This window comes from Gorilla gorilla, chromosome 11, assembly GCF_029281585.2.
Source record: "Gorilla gorilla gorilla isolate KB3781 chromosome 11, NHGRI_mGorGor1-v2.1_pri, whole genome shotgun sequence".
NCBI lineage: Eukaryota > Metazoa > Chordata > Mammalia > Primates > Hominidae > Gorilla > Gorilla gorilla.
This window is the reverse complement of record NC_073235.2, coordinates 46,134,087-46,157,075: the sequence shown is the minus strand read 5'-3', so window position 1 is coordinate 46,157,075 and position 22,989 is coordinate 46,134,087. Positions and strand designations below refer to the sequence as shown.

Genomic DNA, 22,989 nt, shown 5'->3' with positions numbered 1-22,989 from the left:
ATTGCCATGGTGAAGATACAACTTTTCCCTCCATTTTATAAATGTGGAAATGGAGGCCTAGAGAGATTAAATATTTGCTCTAGGTCTAGATAGTAAATGGTGGAGACAGGATTTGAATACAGGTGGTGGTGTGCGGTGCGGGTAGAAACTTTAGCTTAGCTGATGAGAGACTTCCCTGAGGACTTGACAGCGGAGTAGCAATCTGGGAGAGTGTGTTCGGTAGACAGATGGAGCAGTCAAAGACTTTCAATGTGCTTGGGGTATTCAAAGAAGAGCGAGGGTACCAATGGGCTGGAATGCAATGGGCCAGGCAGGGAACAGTAAATGATGAAGTTGGAGACCTTGTGGGTGACCAGATCATAAAGGACTTTGAAGACCTTGGAAGGAATTTGGATTTTTCTCAAAATGAAATGCAAGCCAGTTATATCAGTTTACCTGTATTTTAGAACTAGAATCATGCTGGGTTGGGTAGAGAAAAAAATGAATATGGGAAATAGGAGAGACCATTCTCCTAGAGATGGCCTGAGTCAGAGTTGGGGGTAAGTGGGCAGGTATTTTAGAGGACTCATCAGTGGTGATCACAATGTGGTGTCAAGCAAAGCATAAGGAAGTAGGCAGAAGCCTCAGTGTAGGATAGAAGGCCTCCCAACCTTCAGTTTTATTACAATCTATTGATGCAGTGAAGTTGATAACAGGCAGTGAAAACCAACCACTGAATTCCACTATTAGAAGAATAGGTGAAGATAATTGCTTTCCACCAAGTTTTGAGGAGAAATTTTGCGTTTTGTTATCTATTTTTTAAAAGCAGGTCTATTCAGTAGAAGTAAGGATGCTAGGGAAGCTGACTCATGAAGGCTGCCTGGCTGGTTGCTCAGCTTGAAGAGTTTATTGCTTTGAAAAAGTGACCTTAAGTAGATGGAAGAAAGGAGTGCAAGTAAAATAAAAGTTTTAAGGAAAGGCAAAAAGACAAGCACCACATTTTCTAATGGAGCTGATGTCTTACCACTCAATTAATTTCTGAGTCAAGGCCCAATTTTAATTCTGAATCACCTTCTAGTTTTACTTATAAAGGGCTTTTCATTAAGCCAAATTAAGGAGATGGAGGTCCAGTTGTTTATCATCTAGCACTAAACCATTCTTACAAAAAGACACCTGTGCAAGCCATTTGGCTCTAGTCAAGTATTTTTCTTCAATTTCATTATGAATATAATTAGAATGAGTTAAGAGACAGGCTAGGCATTAGCTATAAAATTTCCAGTTTGCACGTACACGTGCACACACACACACACACACACACATTAAAAAGCAACCACAACAAAAATACCAAGTCTGTGAGAATGTTAGCTTGCAGTGGAAACTAAAAAAACAGTCTTTGTAAAATTTACCTTTGTTTCAATTTCAAATTTCCTTGAAATGCTGCAATAGAGGATATTTTTATACTGCATTATTTTTACATCTCTGGTTTCTTTGTGATGAACCTTTACACCCTGCTCTTTCTCTAGTTTTAACGCAATTTGTCACTATCATGCTTTCATGTTTAGCAACCGTTTTTAGTCAAGTGCCTTGCAAGCTCTGTTTCTTTTCTCCTAAAGAGTGTCATCATGGAGTTGATGATGCATCAGAAATAGTTTGACCAAAGGGCAAGATAAAGTCAAGAGTAAAGAAAATATTTGCAAATATACTTCACTGGCTTTTCCCCCTACAATTACCTATTGAAAGTGTACTCTAAAGGCAAAATGGAGTAAAGGCCATGGGGTGAAAAACCATTAGAACATGCAATAGGTACTTTTTGCCATAGGGCAATGTATTTAACTTAAATTATTTTTATCTGATGATGATGTGACTGATGTATAGACAGGGATATGAGTTCCGTTTAAGGACTAGGCATAGGATAATCTCTACTTTTGGTGGCTAATAGTCTGCATTTTAATGGTGCTCAGTTGATCTTATGGGTGCCATTTCTCACAACTTGTTTTACTCCTTAATTAATCATTTAAAAAAAAAACCAGGCATTTAAAAAACATTCTCTTCAAAGGCATGTGTGATTGTGGCCTTTAAATTGAAGACTTGTATGTAACATCATTACTATCTCAATTTAGCACTGACCTGCCTAATCTGTGTCCTATGCATACATACGTTCATATGTATATATATATGAACACAATATATATGTTCATATGTTTTTATATATTACTATTAGATATATTTACTTAGTCAAGCCCGAAAAAAACACCAAAAGAGATGGTATTGGAATCATAAAATTGTTTTTGATCACGGAGTTAGCATTGTTTGCATTCTAATATTGGAAAATGTATGGAACATTGCCCAGGAGTGGGAGGAAAAGTTATTTTTGTACACAAAAGGCAACTTTGGAAACTTCAACAAATCAACAACTGCCAGCTCACATACCCTGATTTGATTGTTACCCACTGTATACATGTATCAAACCATCATATTCTACCCCATAAATATGTACAATTATGCATCATTTAAAATAATAAAAGCTAAAACAGCTAGAGAAAAATTAGACACCTTAAGGCAGAATATATTTAAAAATGCAAACTTCTAAAAATAATAACTGCAATGCCTGAGATTAAAAAAATTCACTGGCTGAGACTAACAACAGAATAGATGTTGAAGAAAATAGTATTAGTCCACCTGAAGGCACAGCAAGATCCATAAAAGACAAAATGGATAAACTGGACTTTATCAAAATTAAAAACGTCTGCTCTTCTGAAAACACTGTTAAAAGAAGGAAAACAAAGCCATAGAAAGGGTGAAAATATTGGCAAGCTATATATTTGATAAAGAACTAACATTAAGAATATATAAGGGACTCTTGAAACTCAATAGCAAAGAAATAGCCAATTTTTTTGAAAAAGTAGGTTTCTTAACTGCAGAAAATAATGGAATGGCCAATAAGCACATGAAAAGATGCTTAACATCATTAATCTTTAGTGAAATGCAAATTAAACCACAAAATACCACTTCACACATAGAATGGCTAAAATTAAAAACACTGACCACACCAAGTGTTGCTGAGGATGTGGGGAAACTGGAACTCTCATATACTGTTGACAGGAATTGAAAAATGGCTCAATGACTTTGGGAAACAGCTTAGCAATTTCTTAAAAAGTTCATATATACCTACCATATGAACCAGCTCTCCACTTCTAAGTATCACCAGGAAGACTAAAAGCATTTGTCCACACAAAAATTTGTGTATAAATGTTCACAGGTTTGTAAATGCTTCATTTGTAACATCAAAGACTAGAAACTATCCCTCAACAAATCAACAAATTGTGTTATATTCAAATAATGAAATATTACTCATTAATGAAAAATGAACTCTTAATATAACATGGATAAATCTCAAAATAATTATGTTGAATGAAAAAAAGCCTCTCCCCCAAAAGAGTGCATACTGTATGATTCCATTTATATAAAATTCTAGAAAATGTAAATATATCGATAGTGACAGGAAGCAGATCAGTGGTGGCTTGGGATGGGAGTGCAGAGCGGGTGGAAAGGGGAAGGAAAGAGGATTGCCAAGGATTAAGAGGAAACTTTTGGGAATAACAGAGATGTTCTTTTTCCTGGTTGTGGTGCAAACATTTGTCAAAACTTATCAAAGTTAAGCTTTTAAAACATGCAGTTCATTGTATGCCAATTATACCTCAGTAGAACTAGAAAAAAATCCTCAATTATTAAAAATTAAAAATAAACTATAGAAAGATTAAGGAAAGGGTGGGAAGGAGTATATGCTCACCTTATGAATGGAAGAGTTAGCAGATATTGTTGAATGTTGATGCAACAAGAAAAAGAGGTTTAGGCATATTATTTAGCTTGCAATTATAACATATGGCTACCACATACTAAAAGAAGTGGAGTAGAATGAAACAATATTAGGTAACAGATATTATCCATGGTTGATAAATCAAAAGTAGAGATATTATCTAGAGTTATGAAAGTAACCAGAAGAGATAAAAATTAAAATCACTAAATGAGGTTTCCTCTCATGAGTAGGTCAGGGGATATGATGTGATACGGCCCAATCCATTGCTTTTCATCCTAACTTCTTCTGTAAGATTTTGTTTGTTGAATATTGTAATTAATTTGATCAACTAATAATTATAAATAATCTTAATACAATTAAAATACTCATATGAAATAGAAAAGTAACATTGTGTACATATAAATAAATTTCAAAAGGAGATATTGAGCAATTGATCATAGAAATCAGAGTGCAGGGTTAAAATGTACCCAGAGAAGTCAACATTTAAGGCATGAATGCTTTTAATATCTAGTACTAAACATTGAAATATCACTCACTCTTGGAAAGTTCTACTTTATTTCTAACCTAAAACTCCAACACTGAAATTTCTGACCATTAATTTAATTCTAAACTCAGCTTTTAAAATGTAGAAAAAATGGTTGTAGTCTTATATAAGATGACATAGGCCATATGGGTCTTCTGTAGGATGATATAAAATAGATACTTGGCAATAGCTATTGCTCAAGGCAATATACAATGATACAAAGTATTTATGTTTGTATTTGAATGCCAAGTCTAGTTTTTTGAGCTATGTGCATTTAGAACTTCTCTAAAAACTAATTTCTTTTTAAATAGCTTACTAAGTGCCTAACATGGAGTAAGAAAATACTGTTCTATTTCATTCTCATAGTAACTACTTTATGAGCTAGAAATTATTGTGCAGATGATCTTTCCATTTCTCCAATATCTCCTGCTTTCTTATTTTGAGAATTGTATGAGACAATTATTAGAAATGCCAATGAGTTTTTCTCCTCCCTTTCTCTTTTTCAGGAACTTTGGAAAAATGCAGACATTAAAACAGAAAAAACATTGCTTGTTGTCTTTTTTCTTTGGATCTGTAGAGTTACCAGAAGAAAAAGATGGGAACAGTGGTAAAGTTAATACATTTCCTAGGATTTAGATCTACTGGAAATGTCTGGACCCCTGCAGGCCTCTAGCCACAAGATTGCATCACCTATCATAAAACTCCCTGGCTGTGCTTTTCTACTGAGTTCACATTTACAGTACTAATAATGCCTTCAGTACAAGTCATTTCCAGGGAATTAAGTCTTTGCAGTCAGTGGGTTAAATCCCCGTGAAATAACCTGCAGGTGACCCAGTTGGATTGACCTCAAGTATAGAATTTCAGATCAATAGCTGCTGTACTTGGATTCTGAGATATAAAACAATCCCTAGTGTTTTTGTTACCCCAATGAGTATTATCAGACAAGGAATTACTATGGCAATTGCAGGGTCTTATGATATTAATGGGGGTTTTTTTTTGGTCCAAAAAGAAGTTATTTTAAAAAGTAAATGCCTTCTGTTCACTCTTCTCGGACTATGTGATAACTTTCAAACATACAATAAAAATTAAAGTAATTCAGACTGCTCCAGCGGTCATTAATTGCTGTACTAGAAATAGCATTTTCTCCTCAGATGCAAAGTATTCCAGTTGGATGCAAAATTCTGTTTGGTCTAACCACCTTTTAACTCTTCCATGAAAGAGTAACAGATCTGCCAATCTGGGGCCAAATAAAAATGTTAACTCTCCACAAACTGGGCTTGGGGGTAATAAAAGAGAAAAGGGAAATAATGTTATGACAACACGTACCATGACATCAAGTGACATGATGTTTTACTTGTGTGTAAGCAAAAAACAGAAACCATTTTAAGTATTTACACCAACAAAGGGAATTAATTTGATGCAGACAATTGGCTACCCATATAAAGAAGAAGCTGAGAACCAGATAAGGAAGAGTGGAGTAACCAAGAAAGTAGACACATCAGGAAGCCACTACCTTCTCCAGGCTGGAAAAGCAAAGAAAGGAGAGTCTGTGTCACCAGATGGGAGCTGAAACCAGATGGGCTCTGTCTGGTCAAAGCGAAGCTGTAGAGGAGAAGGAGCCTCAGGCTGAAAAGCTACCTGAGGCAGATGGGTGGCAAGGGTGAATGGGTTGGGGATAAACTCATAAACTGCTGGCCTTTGTCTTCTCTCTCTTTCTGCCATCTCCTTCCAGTGGCTTTGACCAGGTGCAACAGCATCTCAAGAGCACATGTAAGTTTGGAGATTTCTCAAATAACTTAAAACTGAGCTACCATTGGGCCCAGCAATCCCATTACTGGGTATACATCCAAAAGGAAACAAATCGTTCTACCAAAAAGACACACGTACTTCCATGTTCATTGCAACACTATTCACGATAGCAAAGATATGGAATCAACCTAGGTGCCCAGTGATGGTGGACTGGATAAAGAAAATGTGGTACATACACACAGAATACTACACAGCCATAAAAAAGAATGAAATCATGTCCTCTGGAGCAACATGGATACAGCTGGAGGCCATTATCCTAAGCAAATTAATGCAGAGACAGAAAACCAAATACCCCATGTTCTTTCTTATAAGTGGGAGCTGAACACTGGGTACACATGGACATAAAGATGGCAACAATAGACACTGGGGACAACTAGATGGGAGAGGGAGGGAGGTGAGCAAGAGTTGAAAAACTGTTGGGTAGTATGCTCTATACCTGGGTGATGGCATTATTTGTACCTCAAACCTCAGCATCACGCAGTATACCCAGGTAACAAACCTGCACATGTACCTTCTTAATCTAAAATAAAAGTCGAAAAAAAAAAACCACTAACAAAAAGAGCATCTGCAAAATATAGCTGGCTAGGACCAACCCTCCTATGGTACAGAGAATAAAAGGGAAGAACTAGGATCTGAGGACAAAGAGGCCCAGACCCAGCCTCTTTGTCCTCAATTTATCCTCTCCTGTGAATTTACTTTACCTGGTTGGTGCCTTTCCATATAAAGCCGAAAACTCGTGAGTGGATCTGTTGAGTTTCTCACTGTATAGATTTTTACAAGAGGCTATGTAAGCTATGATAAACCCTGCGACGGGGTATAAATGTTCTTAAAATTTTGAAAGACTTTTTAGTACAATTGGTACACATGGAGAGAAAGTATTTCCTCTGGTGTGGTTTTTACCATTGCCAAGGAACTAGGTGGCCATTCTCTCATTGCTTAAGAAAATTTAAATATGAATTACAACCTAGAGTTTTTCCTAGGTTTAGAACACAAGGACTAGCTTCAAGGTTATATCAAAAATACGTGGGTTAGTAAATGTACGTCTCTGTCCAATATCATATGTCTCAGCCCCATTACCCTGTTGGTTGATCCCTCCGTTTTACATATTAAAAAATAATGACATTCTGCTATTCTGTTTTGAGTTGAAGCAAGGCTGCTGAGTGTCTTAGTCCATTTGGCCTACTATAAAAAATGCCATAAATTTAGCAATTCATAAACAATAGAAATTTCCTTCTCACTGTTCTGGAGTCTTGGAAGTATGAGACCAAGTTGACAGCCCATTTAATGTATTGGTGAGGGCCCACTCTCTGGCTAATAGATGGCAACTTCTAGTTGTGCCATCACATGGTGGAAGAAGATACAGGTTTCTCTTGGGCTTCTTTTATAAGGCCATTAATCCCACTCATAAGGGCTCTGCCCTAATGACCTAATCTCCATCCAAAGGCCGCCATCTCTTAATACCATCACCTTGGGGGTGAGAACTTCAACATATACATTTTGATAGGAAACAAACTTTCAGATCATAATGACAGGTGAAGCCAGCTGGAATTCCTGGGTCGAGTGGGGACTTGGAGAACTTTTCTGTCTTACAAGAGGATTGTAAAAATGCACCAATCAGCACTCTGTAGCTAGCAGGGGGATTGTAAATGCACCAATCAGTGCTCTGTAAAATGCACCAATCAGCAGGATTCTAAAAGTAGCCAATCGCGGGGAGGATTGAAAAAAGGGCATTCTGATAGGACAGAAACAGAACATGGGAGGGGACAAATAAGGGAATAAAAGCTGGCCACCCCAGCCAGCAGTGGCAACCCGCTGGGGTCCCCTTCCATGCTGTGGAAGCTTTGTCCTTTCGCTCTTCATAATAAACCTTGCTACCACTCACTCTTTGGGTCTGTGCCATCTTAAAGAGCTGTAACACTCACCTAGAAGGTCTACGGCTCCATTCTTGAAGTCAGCGAGACCACGAACCCACTGGCAGGAACCATGTTCTGACACAATAACACTGAGTTTGATTCTCGTTGCCTTGAACAATGAAGGAAGAAGTCTCCTCTCTCTTCTCTTCCAAATTACATTATCAAACAAAGCTCATATGGAGAAACACTGTTAGCACTGTTTGTGCACCCTCTTACATTTTTAAAAGACTTTCTTAGGCACTTTCTTATTCATTCTCGCCATAACCCATTTTATAGGTGTTGGCAGAAACCCTTGCAAGAGCCATCAATCCCAATAGTCTGCTGCCTCAACTCTGCCATGTTCCGTTCTTACCATGCCTATATTTCTGAAATTCTACACAATTTGGACTTAAGTCTAGAATATCCCTGAGATGATCCTACTCCTTAGAGAAATTCAAAAGACATACTCTCATGTGGGTTCGGAGGGCCTGCTTTCGGTATCTCTCAAGCTAAGAAAATGACTTTCCTAACATCTTTAGAATCAGGTGAACTAAAGGAAGCTTAAATGATGGATATCCTAGTTATAGCCCCCAAATAGCACATACCGAAGTATATTTCCAAATGAGATCATCCTCACTTGAATGTGTGGAGATGATGATGTGAAATTTATATGACTTCTTTAAATGTACACAATCAGAAATAGGCATCCAAATGCAAAGTCCCTCCAATTTCCTACCAGAATGCTGTTCCAACACTGTAAGTTGCTTGGGTGTTCCAAGACACAATATCAGAAAAAGCTGTTATGGAAATGCCTGCTTGTTTATTTTTTATTTCTTCTTTTCAAATGAAGTTAAGAAAGCATGCTTAACTGTGAAACACTGCTGTTCTGAAGAAGTAGAGGGGTCATGAGATGAAGTCACGACAAGGGATAAGAGTTCCAGCCTCAACTCAAAACCCATAGTTAGAGTATTGTTACTACATTCAACAACAGCAGCAGCAGCAGCAGCAATAACAACAACAAAATCTGAAATTGTGAGCAAGCAACAAGAGAAAGACTTGGGAGAGAAATTTCTTCTTTTTCTTGATACCATTTTGCCAGAGCTTTAAACAAGGGTGAAGGCTTTGTGAATGACAGAATTAGAGGGCATGTTGAGGGGCTGTTTTCCAACACAGGACCCCCAAATCTCCACTTCTGCTAATGGGAACACTTCATATCCAGCCATCCAAGATCAGACCTCCTGAATACAGCAGTTTTTTTTTTCTTGGAGATTTGTCTCGTTAGGATTTTAATTAAGCTCCTGCCAGGCTTGCAAGGTTTTTAATTTTACCTTTCTTTCTTCTTTCTTTTTCTTCCTTAAATCAGCTGGCTTGCCAGGAAACTTTTTCCAAGCTGTCACAGTTACAGTAAGCATACCTTAAGATATTAAATTTAGAGACGTACCAGTAGTTGCTTCTCCAAGGATTAATAGCAGAAGTACCCTTCCATTTGGAAAAGATTTTCATTGATTCATTCATTCATTTATTCACTTTTACTTAAGTGTGTGTGTGTGTTTTATGAATTAAAAAAAAACAGAAAAGGAAGCTTCATGAAGTGTACAAATGACTACTGGTTAGTAGTAGATATAACTCACTCTCTTATAAAGTCACCAGTTTAACAGAAGAAACTTGCCATTACTTCATTTAATAATCAGGCTGCTCATAAGCAAATTATGGCTGACTGTTTACTAGTGTTGGTGGGTGAAGGGTGAGTGAACCAAGAGAACATGATGTCTTAGTTGATAATTTAACACATATTTCATGAAATGTAATATTTAATTCACTTAGGATTCTTTTCAAGACCGCTTTGTATTCAAACTCATTGCAATTCTGAAAGTATAAAGGCAGAGACGAGGGGTGCACACAGTGAACCCTTTAAAGCAGATTTGATGAGACACTATTTTCATTTGAGGATACTTAGTTAAATTGGCTACCCTAAATAGGATGTCATATTTTTTTCCTAATTAAAAACAAACAAACAAACAAACCTCAGATAATACTGCAGGGCCAGAAATAAAACAAGCCATCAAAACACAAAAACGAAAACGTAAGATATGGAGCATCGGGGATACTATCTGTTCCCCATGATTATTATTATAATCATTCTTATTATTTACTTAATAATTCCAGGATGTCAGGTTATTCTACCACCTGCCCTTTTCTGTGAGGTACTTACTAATCGCTTCCACAAACTGCTCAAAGAAACTGTAAGGGAAGAGCGGCTCAGGCAGCTCCCGGAAAAACATCTTCAGTGCTCCGGTGACAACGTGGATGTCCTCCCACTGGCTGTCGTCCAAATTCAGCTTCTCTTCTGGGAAAACACGAGGAGAAATGGAACAACTGGTTTTAATGAAACAATTACAAGACACTAATTATTATGTTAATGTTTGCCTACTATCATCAGCAACCGTTAACAGCCTTCTGCACCTAGAGGTTTGGTGCTGTGCATTTTTTTTTTTCCTCCCTCTTTCCGTAGGAAGGGAACATTTTCAATGGAATACCATCTGTAGGAATGCAGCTAACAAAAAAACAAGAGACACAAAGAGACAGTGCCATTGACACAGTATGTCAGATACATTTATTCCCATAATGCATCAGTATGAAAATTAGCATCACAGCTCAACATGATTCAAAGCTATTTGGTTTTGAGGCCGAGGGGCTAAGAGTTGCCAATGATCGCCGGCTCAAGGGACGGGCCTAAAGGCCTTGCTGAGCCAACAGGAGACATATGCTAAACATGGCAATAGAAAATGAGTTATTGCTTTACATGTGTTAGCCTTGCTATGTACAAGGGAATAATGGGTAACACTTTTTCCCTTTTTTTGCCTGAATATAAAGTCAGCAAGGAAGAGAATACTGAGTGAGAAAGGATATTAATTCTTTTCTTACTGCTTCAAAATCTTTTCTTTTTAGTTCTCATCTCAGTGAGGAAAATATGCCCAGCAACAATATTAGACAGACCCCTGTTGGCCTACGTAGGCTATGCAAAGCTGTCAAAAATGATAACACACTAAAGACAAACCACAAGTGCTTACCAACTCTTTTTAGAAACAACAGAAATATTTGCTTGGGAAGCTTGAGTGAGTGGAGATGTTGAAATACTAAAGAAAGTAAATGCCAAAATGAAGGTTTTAATAGAAATAAAGTGTGCTGGGCAATTATTTTTGTCCTTTTCACCCTCAATATGAATGTCTGGAATTAGTCTCACCCAAGAAGTGGATGCATTCACGTCTGAAAGGGACATCTTGACATAAAATTAAAAGGAAGCAAGGTACAAAGGCACTGCTGTCGAGCCAGACGATTTGTCTTTCTAAACGTGCAACATGGAAAAGGTTTTGCATTCGGGGCTTCATGAAACCTTAAACTAATCATTTTAGACAATCTGGGGGTTAACTGAAAAGCTGAGAATACTGTCAAGCGCCGAGGTATTTGGTCAACTGAAAATTTGTTTCTTTACTGATGTCTTGGGCTCGCATTCACATGTCCCTTGGATGTCAGTTTTATGAATCCAGAGGAGCATTTTGCACCAAAATGTAAGAAAAGCTGAGAATTGTCACTGTAGGGATTCTCTGCATGGGCTGTTTTGCTAATAATGTTCACGTCCTTTTAAAAATATTAGCCCAAATCTTCAGCAGATCTTTTTTTTTAAAAAATAAATGAACGATCATTTCTAAGGCTTATAGTAAGTGGTGTTCCTGCTCAACAGTGTGTTTGCAAAGAGAAGACATGAAGGTGAATCTGTTTATTTCAGACGGGCTAATCTTCCCTTTCAGTCTTCATTCCTACCTCAATCATAACACAATAATATGATACACAACAAAATCAGCAGAGGAGACCTTCTTTCTGCCCTGCAATCATTTTTGATTGATTGTATTTCAACAATTAGTCTTTTATTTGGCTACACACTATTGAAATAGGCCGACAGCATCTTAGCAGGCCAGCTTTAAACGGTCAACTGTTAACAATAGCATCAAAAAGGGAGACCTGATGGGGTTTACTGTCACTTTAAAGAACGGGGTTTTCACATTGTTGAAATCTGTCAGATATTTTGAAATGTCCCTCTCACTATGGTGCCACACCCCCTGCGTGCCCTTATAATAAAATTGGTTTTACTCCTGATTAAATCATTTTCTCCCTACCCACTACCATACTTCTCATAATGGACCTGTGTGCTCTACAGCTGGTGTTCTTCCCATGGTACCAATTCTTACTTTATCTTTTAAGCACTTTGCTGCTAAGATCTCATGCAGAGTGCTTATGTTTTGTTAAGAGCTTCATTCTTAGAGAAATAGCTTAACACATGTTCTAAAAATGTTGTACAACTTATTGCTTAAAACACATTTAGAAAATGTATAAGTACTGTAGCTTTGGCACTGAACTTTAAGTGGAAACCTAAACACACACACACACACACACACACACACAACTATCTCTACCAAAAATTTATCAGAAAAGTCCAACACAAAATGCCGTTTTGGTGCACAAGTTTGAAATTGCTAAAGGAAAGTGTTCAGCAGGTAAAAAAGAGAATGATTTTAACTTGAGCAAGGAAACAACAACAGCAGCAACAAATAATGGCTTAACCAAAGGAAAACAGCATTACTATTACTCATTTCCACATTAATATCAGTTAATTCAAGTGAACATGAAAATCGAACATAGTGATATATAAAGAAAATTTACCCATGAATAGATACCATTTGATTATATCTACTTAAAATACCATATAATATTAACTGTGTCCCTTAAACCAAGATTCCTACTATAGATTCCCATGTAGTTTCCATTTAAAGAAATAATAATAATTTGTAGCCCTTCGGCAAGTAGCTTAAATAGGCAATATGGCAAATAGTTGGAAAGAGTATTTTGAAATATAATACTAATTTTTATATCAAGTTTTCATAATCAACGAAGGTTAAGATCCCTTGTAAACCAGGTGATATTAAGGCAAATTTTGCAAGGCCACTGTAGTTTATCTAAACAGGAAGTTATGTCCATATAGTATGCCTTTTCATGAAGCCAACCAGTCCTCAAGATGAACTAACCATAACCCTATCCTGGTGTTAACAGGCATTATTACAAATATATTTGCATTATTTGATAAGCATTTTCTAACTAGATTCCACACAGTGATGATGTCTTATACTTTTCCCTTTTCTAATAGAGTAGAGTTTCTCAAAAGCACCACACTATTGACATTTGGGGCTGGAAAATTCTTTGTGATGGGGGCTGTACATTCTAGTATGTTTACATACTAGAATAGTATGTTTATGTAGTATGTTGTACATTCTAGTATGTTTAGCAGTATCCCTGACCTTTATCTAATAGATGCCAGTAGCATTTCCCAGTGGGGATGATAAAAATTGTGTCTAGAGATTGCCACGTATCTCCCCATGGTGCAAAATTATTCTTGGTTGAGAGCCACTATAGTGAAGTACATAAGTGTCTATAGAAGTAACTCAACAAAGATTTATGAAGTCTACCATAGGTGGTCAGGGAACTAGAAAATTAGATACACACATATTGATATTTCCTTAACATGAACTTAAGAGTTGGTAATTATTCTTGACAAAATCATAACTTTTTATAGAACAAAATCCATATGAACTCATTCAGGCTACTTTGCAACGAAAGCGATAACCAACAATTACTTAGAGCTTACACTGTACCAGGGACTGTGCTATGCACTCTACATTCATTATCTAATTTAATGCTTTCAGCAAGGAATGAGGAAGATGCTATTGTTATCATCATGTCCATTTTACAGATAGGGAAAGTGAGGCATAGGTAGATTAAACAATTTTCCCATGGCTGCCAGGTGATGAAACCAGGATAAAGAGCCAGTAAGCCCCCACTATGTTTAAAATCACTGTGTTCAGACTTAATCTTGGCTGGCAGAAGCAGAAAGGGAAAAGGCAAATAAACAGTAATTGCAAATGGTAGTTGATTGACTATTATGTCAAGATTGTAATTTTTACACTTTATCCTTAAATGTCTAACTCGAGGCTATGCTTTTACCTGTAAACTGACTCTCATCTTTGGTAATTACAGACTTGTAGAAGGCACAGATTCTTATATAAACAGATACAAAACAAATTGGTAATAAGAAGCAACTGCATTAGGAAATGGGCAGAGATGGAGCAAATTGTTAGGTAGCAATGGAGTGAAGAGGAAATATGATAGAGTAGGAAAAAGACCATATGAAACACCCACTCCAGGACTGGATTTACCACTAATTCATTGTATATCTATTTATTTATTTATTTGTAAAATGAAGATGGAAGGATAATTGTTGGTATCAAATGGGAAAATGTACCTGAAAAAAATTTTAAAGCATAAGGAATCAAACATATCCAATATGTCACCAGAATGAGGCAGGTGAGTAAAGGCCAAAATGGTAAAATAAAAAAGGGACTAAGGCAACTGAAACATTGAACAAACATTGTAAGCCAGCCTGGTTGTTTTAGAGGATTTATCTCAGTACGATGCAGTTTCTTGAACGGGATCAACAAAAACTACATTGCTATAAAGAACTACCTGGGCCTGGTTAATTTACAAAGAAAAGAGGTTTAATTGGCTCACAGTTCTGCAGGCTGTACAGAAGAATAACTGGGGAGGCCTCAGTAAACTTCCAATCATGGGAGAAGGTGAAGGGGAAGCCAGCACATCTTCACATGGCCAGCAGCAGAGAGGAGTGAAGAGGAAAGTGCTATACACTTTTAAACAGCCAGATCTTGTGAGAACTTACTATCACGAGGACAGCAAGAGGGATATCCATCTTCATGATCCAATCACCTCCCACCAGGTCCCTTCCCCAACATTGGGGATTACAATTCAACACAATTCATCATGACATCTGGGTGGGGACACAGCAAAACCATATCACATGTTATAGTCCAATCCTAGGAAGAAGTCTGGTTGAACCACGATGTCTCACAATCCTTTAAATCTGTGCTGGTTTCTCCTGGCCCTCTAATTAGGTTATCTTAAATTCATTTTGGTTATGGTTTTGCCTTAAAGCTTATAAACAGAATTAAAGATAGGTTAAGCTCCACAATGCAAATACCATGTGACTTTTATGAGATCACACACACATACACACACACACACAACCTAAATGTTGTACCCAAACAAGGTTACCTTGAAATGCTCTTTCTTGAAGAGTCTTTAGGGTATCTTTTAAGTAAAAACTTATTTATATCAAGCTTTAAAAATTATATTTGAAAGAAAAAATTTGACAGTAGCTATTATGAATAATTTTTCTTAAAAAGAACAACTGAAAGATAAACCTTTGATAGCCATAGTAGGTCAATGGTAGTTTCCAAGGAACAAGGAGCATTTAAATATCATTAAGAGTTTAATTACTGTCCAGGTATAGTGGCTCATGCCTGTAATACCAGCACTTTGGGAGGCTGAGGTGGGCAGATCACCTGAGGCCAGGAGTTTGAGACAAGCCTGGTCAACATGGTAAAAAAATAACAAAAAGTAGCCCGGCATGGTGGCATGCCTGTAATCCCAGCTACTCGGGAGGCTGAGGCAGGAGAATTGGGAGGTAGAGGTTGCAGTGAGCCAAGATCACACCACTGCACCCCATCCTCCTCGGTGATGGAGCAAGACTCTGTCTCAAAGCAAAAAAAAAAAAAAATGAGTTTACCCCTTTCCTCTTGTATTATATATTGCTTTGTAGATATTGGTATATATAACCAGCAGTTGTGATATCAGGTCCAATTTTAACTAGACTCAACCTGTTTTAACCTAGTCTTTTTTGAAATGTGCTTGCACTTGGACTATCCAGAATAGAAGAGTAACCGAGTCAAGAAAGAAAATCTTCTTCATGTGTTAAAAACAAGTGCTTCTTTACCTTGTATAGTTTTCATAGCACTTTTAAAACCTCTTTCCAACTTTTATTTTATTGTTGCAATTTTAAAAAGAGGAAAAGAGACCCTAGCTTTCCCAGGATACAGAAAGAATAGCCCTGATCTCATTAATACAGTGAAAAGAACTTGTTACACTATGAAACTCTCATAAAGGATGATGTCCCTGCTTCCAGCACAGATGACCATTTGGATCCCTTATCTAAAAGGCCTGCTGGGTACATGAAAGTCACATCCCAAATGGAAGAGATGCCAGAGGGATGATCGATCTAAAACATAATATGTTTGGCCCTAAAATCAAATTGAAAGATTAGATATTAATGTGGATAAAATCACACTGTTTATAAGGATATAGAAGATTTTTAGTTTAGCATTTAAAGGAACGGATCAAAAGTAAGTTGGTTGAATCACTCAACTAGCTCAACTTTTCTTGCTGTGCTGGCTCCTGAAAGTGATGGTTTGGTCTGATTTCTGGTGGATTAGAGAGGTTCTGCATTCTCAAACAAGGTGATGTCACCCTGTGCCAAAAGTAGCATCTTTCTGTGCTGCACTGGCTAAAGCTCCTCCTTCCACACCTTGGCTGTAACATGAGACTTCATTGAGGATATTATCTGAGAAAACTAAACCAGTTGGCCAGTTAATTTGTTTGTTCACTTAATTGTTTTCAAACAAACAGAGATGGAAGGAGACTACATATTGGGCCTTGTGTTTTTAAAGCTACAGCTGTTGAGGCTGCTTTATGTTCCTCAAAGGAGAGGGCTTCATCAGGTGCTCAGAAAGTGAATATAAAGTTCTGGACATTTTACATCTTGTTACTCTTCCCTAGAATCATATTATTTTGTCCTTGGGGGCAAGCCAGGACAAACTCAAAGAACAAATATATCACCCAAAAATATGCATCATGCCTGTTATGTGCTGAATTGTGTTCTTCCATTCCTCAAAATCAAACGTTGAAGTCTTAACCCCCAATATTTCATAGTGTGACTATGTTTGGAGATTGGATCTTTAAAGAGGTAATTATGGTAAAATGAGGTCATGTGGGTCCCCATCCAATATGTACGGTGTCCTTATAACAACAGATTAGGGTGCACACAGAGGAAAGACCATGTGAAGACACAGGAGGAAATTGACTGCCTATACACCAAGGAGGGAGCCTTAGGAGAAATCAACTTACCGATACCTTAATCTCAGACTTCCAGCCTTTAGAACTGTGAGGAAATACATTTCTGGTGTTTAAGCCACCCAGTCTGTGGTACTTTAGTATGGTAGCTCAAGCAAACTAATACAATGCCCCAAGGTTTTGAGCAGAGAAAGACAAGGTCAAATTTCTGGATCATACCTATACATCTTCTCAACACAAGGGCTATGCTACACTTGTGAAACACAGTGAACAACAGAGTTAGCTCTTTAGGTAATTCCATTTGAAGAAAAATAATTACCAATATTCAGAGAACAGATTTGAAGCTGGAATTAGTTGAAAAATTGCCTGCGTATTCAGGCTTAACCTATTTCAAATGATTTGCTCTACAAACATGCAGAATACTCTCCAGTGTGGTCTCCAGACAAAGAATAAAATCATGATTGCCATTTTCGTATTCATTCTTTGTCCAACTACTATGTCTAAAGTGGAAATATTGCATGGTTGCCATCACCTGAGACTCTAAGTACTACTAGAAAACATTGGAAACTTCCTCAGGAAAAACTCAACCCAAGTCCAATCAACTGTCTATGGTCATGATACCTATCAAAGAGAAAGGAGCAAAGTGGTTTTAAATATGAAACCTTGTATGCAAAATCAAAGAGATCTGTTTCATATGATTTATCACAGTAACCCCCAGGAAGCTCTTAGGAGTCCTATGTTTGAAAATGGTTCCTTTCTGGCAAGAGGAGACATACCTATGTGTAGAATAGATGTTTCTATTACCACCTGGTCTACAAAACCTGGTTTTCTGTGGCCTCCTTGAATTACAACAGAGGGAGGAAGGAAGTAACCACAAACTTTCTAAGATTTTAAAACTTTTCTTTAGAAGCTTTTATTTCTGAATATCTAATGGGCTGCTTTGGCACGCCACGTTAGCTAGCTTTCGGTGTGCTTTCAGGTTGTGTGCATATCTTTGGAAATTATTTGAGAAGGCCAAAGCATGCACATGTCACAGGCTGATATGAAATATCTTTAGTTACTCTCCTGGAAGGAGGTGGAACAGTCTTCTACTCTATCCAGTACAGGAAGCGAGTCAGGAGCAAGACTGTCTTATTTTTATTTCTCCTCAGATTTCATTTGAATGTAAAGAACAACATAATAAATAGGTGCAACTGAAACTTGCGAAGCAGGCGCCACAGACGGAAAGTGTAACACATGTGTCATTGCTTTGTGCATTTTTAATTTATAATGGCATAACATAAAACATCTTCCCATCATCATAACTCCATGCATAATGCTACCTTATAAAATGACCTTAGTGACATTATGCTTCTCTCTAGGCTTTTAAATATTTCGTTTAGGTAGCTGAGAAAAGGTAGTCCTGTTTAGATGCAACAACAGCAACAAAAATGAACAGACTTTTTTCTTTCAGTGAGGATCATAAAAAAAAATTGATGTATTTCCTGGCACCCATATATATTTCTTTAATTCCTTTCTTACTCAGAGCTTCCAACACTGTTCTTATTTCCATTCAGTCAAAGGCTTTTTGTACTCTATAGATACCATACACAATGGTTCTTTTTATTTAACCATCTTCTCCAAACAGATTCTGAATTTGCTGGAATTCCATGGATGATTTCATACATTACGTACTCCAAAGGGGAAAGAATCGTAGGATTAAATGTCGACAAAGTCATTTTTGAAAGCTTGCTTCATAGTGGCTTTAAATTTCAACACCATTGCTATTGTTCCCTCCAAGTTATATTACGTTCGCAAATATGAAGCACAGGGCCAAGTCAAAACCTATCTCTTAATGATATCTAGGAAATAAACTAAGTCCTATAAATTCCCATATACAGATAATATGTCTATTGTAGGCAAAAACGTATATATAGAAGTTACTTAACATTCTGGTTTCTTCACTTGTCAAATGAGAGTTCTTAATTTTGTGTGAGATTTAAGTGATGTAATATATGAAAAGCATCCAATATAGACAGACTTTGGCAAATATTTCCAGAATGTAATATAATTTCCGGATTTTATCATTCCCCTTACTATGTTGGTGATATGTGTAGGGTTAGAAATGGTAACATTGAAAAGGATATGGATTTGGGTTTTTGCTAACTTAGAATTTTCTGTCTGGAAATATTTCTTCAGAAAAATTGAAATAAAAGGTAAACAAAACTGGTAGATTAAGATATTGCTACTCTCATTCATTGAAACTATGTTATCCCCAGATAAGACATCTGTTAGTTGTCAATTAAGATAACCAAAATGAACAGATGATTTCTAGTAATTATTAATGATAATTTTTAACCTAAGTTATCTCGATTAGTTGGATTCATGGGAGTAAACTAAATTTTCTGCATCACAGGACTTTTCTTTACCACAATTACCACTAAAGCTCTACAAAGGTACACAAAATAAGAGTCGGGAGATATATAAATTTTACAACTACTTGCATAAAGTAAGGTAAAATAGCTAGGTCTCTGTGCAGCAACTTCTTGTTGAAACTACTGAACAACATTATCATCTTAATTATTCTAGCCTAAACAAACCTGTGGCACCAATTCCCGGTCTCTGCCGATAGTTCGTGATGCCTAGCTATCTATGCTGTTAATCTTGACTCCTCCCTACATTGGGTTTCATTTCAAACTTTGCTTACCATGTTTCTAATCCTAGCCTGAGAACCCCATCACTCCTGGGGCATGCCTAATTAATTTAACTATAGTGATTTAAACAAAGGGTCTCTCCTCTATCTCTGTCTCAAAGAAATTTGTTTTTATTTATCTTTATATCCCCAGTGCTTAGCCAGTGACTGATGCACTCATTTTTATTAGCTATTCATATATTTGTACCACCTATCAAATTTTAACCTCCTTTGATAACAGAGGCTATTTCATAACACCAACGATGATGACAATAGATATATGTATACACACACAGCATTATTTTTGTATTCTCTTTGTTTATCATTCTCTTTCAAAACACTTAACAAATACTGAAGACATAAGTAGGTTATTCATTCACTTACAAATATTTATTGAACCCAAATTTTGTGCTAGGCATGTTATAGCTGCTGGGGTAAAAATAAGATAAATAAAGATCTAGCTTCTATGCTCAAAGATTTCATAGTATATAGGAAGTTTGGTCAAATAGAAAAAAATGTAATCAAGTACGGTAAATGTTATTATATAACTTCTTGCAGACTGCTATGGGAACATAGAAGATTAGCATCAAGCTTCATCTGGGTGTAGTCAGAAGGCTTTCCAGATGAGGTGTCACATAATAATGATCTTAAACGATGAGCAGTCAGGTGAGTAAGGGTGGTGCAGGAGCTGGGAGAGAGGAAGAGAAGAGATGAAGAAAAATTCAACTAGAAGTAACGATCATGCCAAGGAATGAAGAACATGATGCATTTGGGACGCCACAAGTTGTCGGAGACCCTAGAGACATAGATTCCATATCTCAGGGTGTTGAGGATAGAAAAGAAGGCAGAGGGTACAGCATGAAGGTCCTTACAACTGAAAAAGTCTGGATGACCATAAGCAGGGGAGCAACATTCTAGAAAGATGCTCTGGCAGTAGCATGTAGGATGGGTTGGAGTGGGCGTATAGAAGAGGGGTAGTGTGTCCAAAAAGACACAATGAGCAAGAAGCTCAGCTGAGAGGCTCTGATGTATTGAAATATTGGATATTCACTGTGGACAAAAATGCTTTTAAAAGAAGTCAGTTAATAAGAAACAGGTGCAGAGAAAGAAGTCTAGAAAACTGACGGCTAGCATTTACAAAGGATTAGAGTTCAGAGACGAATTTTTGTGTATCACATTTATTATAGGTTCAGGGAAGTCAAAATATTCTATTTTCCTGAAGTTTATAAAGACCTGCTGGTAGTTTGCAAATCAGAATCCATGGATTATCTGACCAGAGATAAGACTTCAATGGTGTTTTAGTATCATGAACTACTTTACAGACCCTACAAAAGGGAATTACAATTAATTGGATTATGTTGGTCTCCACATGCTGATTGTAAGGAAATAAAATATAAAAGTGTGACTATTGCTAACAGGTCATATCTATCATCAACCATGGGATTTGCTTTTTTACTTACGAATAAGATTAATTTCTTCTTAACAATCTTCCAATTTGAAGTCATTTTAATTATAGAGTTTAGAAAATTCAAAGGAAAAGGCAAACCTACTTTCAATGTATTATTAATAATTGACCTCATTTTTATTCATCTTTATGATGAGGGAAAAAGAAATGGATGGTTTGTTTATTGTTTAGAAGATTTTTACTTACTTAAGATCCTTTTGCAATCTTTCTTTGATCTCCATTTAATTAAAAATTTTATTTACTGGATTTCTATAAAGTGCTAAGCCCAGGGCTATGTTTCTGGGGATTCACAACAACGTGGTCTCTGCTTTCAAGGAAACTGACATCTCAAAAGGAGATAGGCCTACAAACTTTAAGCGTCATTGAGCATTGTAGTAAAGGTATAAACTACTAGAAAACCAATAATAGTTGAACACTTCTCAGGCACTATTCTAAGTGCCTCACATGCAGGAATTCATTTAATCCTCACATCAACATATGCTGGATGTACTATTATTAGTTCAACTTTACTGATGGAAAAGCAGCTGCAGAGATCCAGGAACTTGTTCAAGTTCACTCCGGTATTTAGTAGCGGAGTCCAGGCAATCTGGCTCCACTTCAAACCTCAATCATTCTGCTAGTGATTCAGGACAGGTAAACCCCAAATCGGGCCTCACTGGGATGGCTTTTGGCTTTGCCCAGGTCTGCCCTGTCCCTGCTTTAGCTAGTCCTCATTTTGGTTTGGTGTCTGAGCCTCGCCTCCGTGGTTGAGTCCTGCCTCCTATCTCATGAACACAGTGTGTGGAATGGTTCATTCTGACAGGTGACAGATGAAACGTCTCCCACACAATGGCAGTGAGAAGTGCATAGGATTTTGTTGAACTGATATGGGTGAGGAAGGATGCCCCAGAACCAGCTATATCAGCATCACACACACAGGACATTTAAGGTGAATTATTAAGACCTACCTCAGTTTTAACTGAAACAGAGGCTTTTGGATGCAACTGGCTGTGTGATTGCATTTCTACAAATACTAATTAGTCTATGATTTAACAAGTCCTCCAGGTGATTATGATGCATGTTAAACTCTGAGGACCACTGTTCTAGCAAAGAGGTATGAAATTGATCAAAATTTGATATTGGCAAGAGGCTTCATTATGACCAGTGCAAAGGTGAATGATGAAATGTAATGAGAACTTAGCTTGGAAGCCAGGGAAAAGTGTAACTGTTATGCTAATAGATTAAATGGTCTCTGTTAGATGTGAAAGAATTGTCAAAAGTTTGTATGAGGAAATATCATCCAGACTGTATTTTATGAAGATAAATCTGTAGGAAATAGAATAATGCATTTGAGAGGTGAGAAGTAGGAATATGCAAATTAGTTAGAAGGCCCTGGAAACAGCCCAGCAAGATACCATGAAGGCCAGAACTAAATAGTATTTGTAGAAATGCAATGAAAAGGCCATGTGAGGCCATCCATTTAATGAACATAGGGGTGGTAAAGGGGGAATGAACCAAAGAAAACTATTGTTTGTAGCTAGTTATGCAAGTTATCTTACATGTAATACTTGAGAAAGAGTAGCTAGGATTTTTAATTTGTTCAGTTTGTTTTTTGATAAAAAGATGCCTGGGAGAATGAGTTTGGTTGGGGGATGCTATTGACACTTTCGTTTGGCGATGCTAAGTAGATATTCGGACTTTGGACTATGGACCTTGGTAAAGAGATAAAGACTGGACAGACAAATTTGAAAATTATCAGCATAGAAGTGAAAGTTGAGTAATAATAACAACAACTGTAATAACAAAGACGACGAGACCATTAAC

General features: G+C 37.0%; 1 protein-coding gene across 5 annotated transcripts in view; it reads right to left on the bottom strand.

Annotated features, from left to right (window-relative positions):
• ARHGAP15 (Rho GTPase activating protein 15) overlaps positions 1–22,989 on the bottom strand; it is a 689,959-nt gene that overhangs the window by 126,807 nt on the left and 540,163 nt on the right. For all 5 annotated transcript variants that reach the window (XM_055380099.2, XM_063694808.1, XM_063694810.1 and 2 more), the window contains one exon: positions 10,233–10,367. In XM_055380099.2, the coding sequence (XP_055236074.1) occupies positions 10,233–10,367 (135 nt within the window). The remainder of the gene's footprint in view (positions 1–10,232; positions 10,368–22,989) is intronic.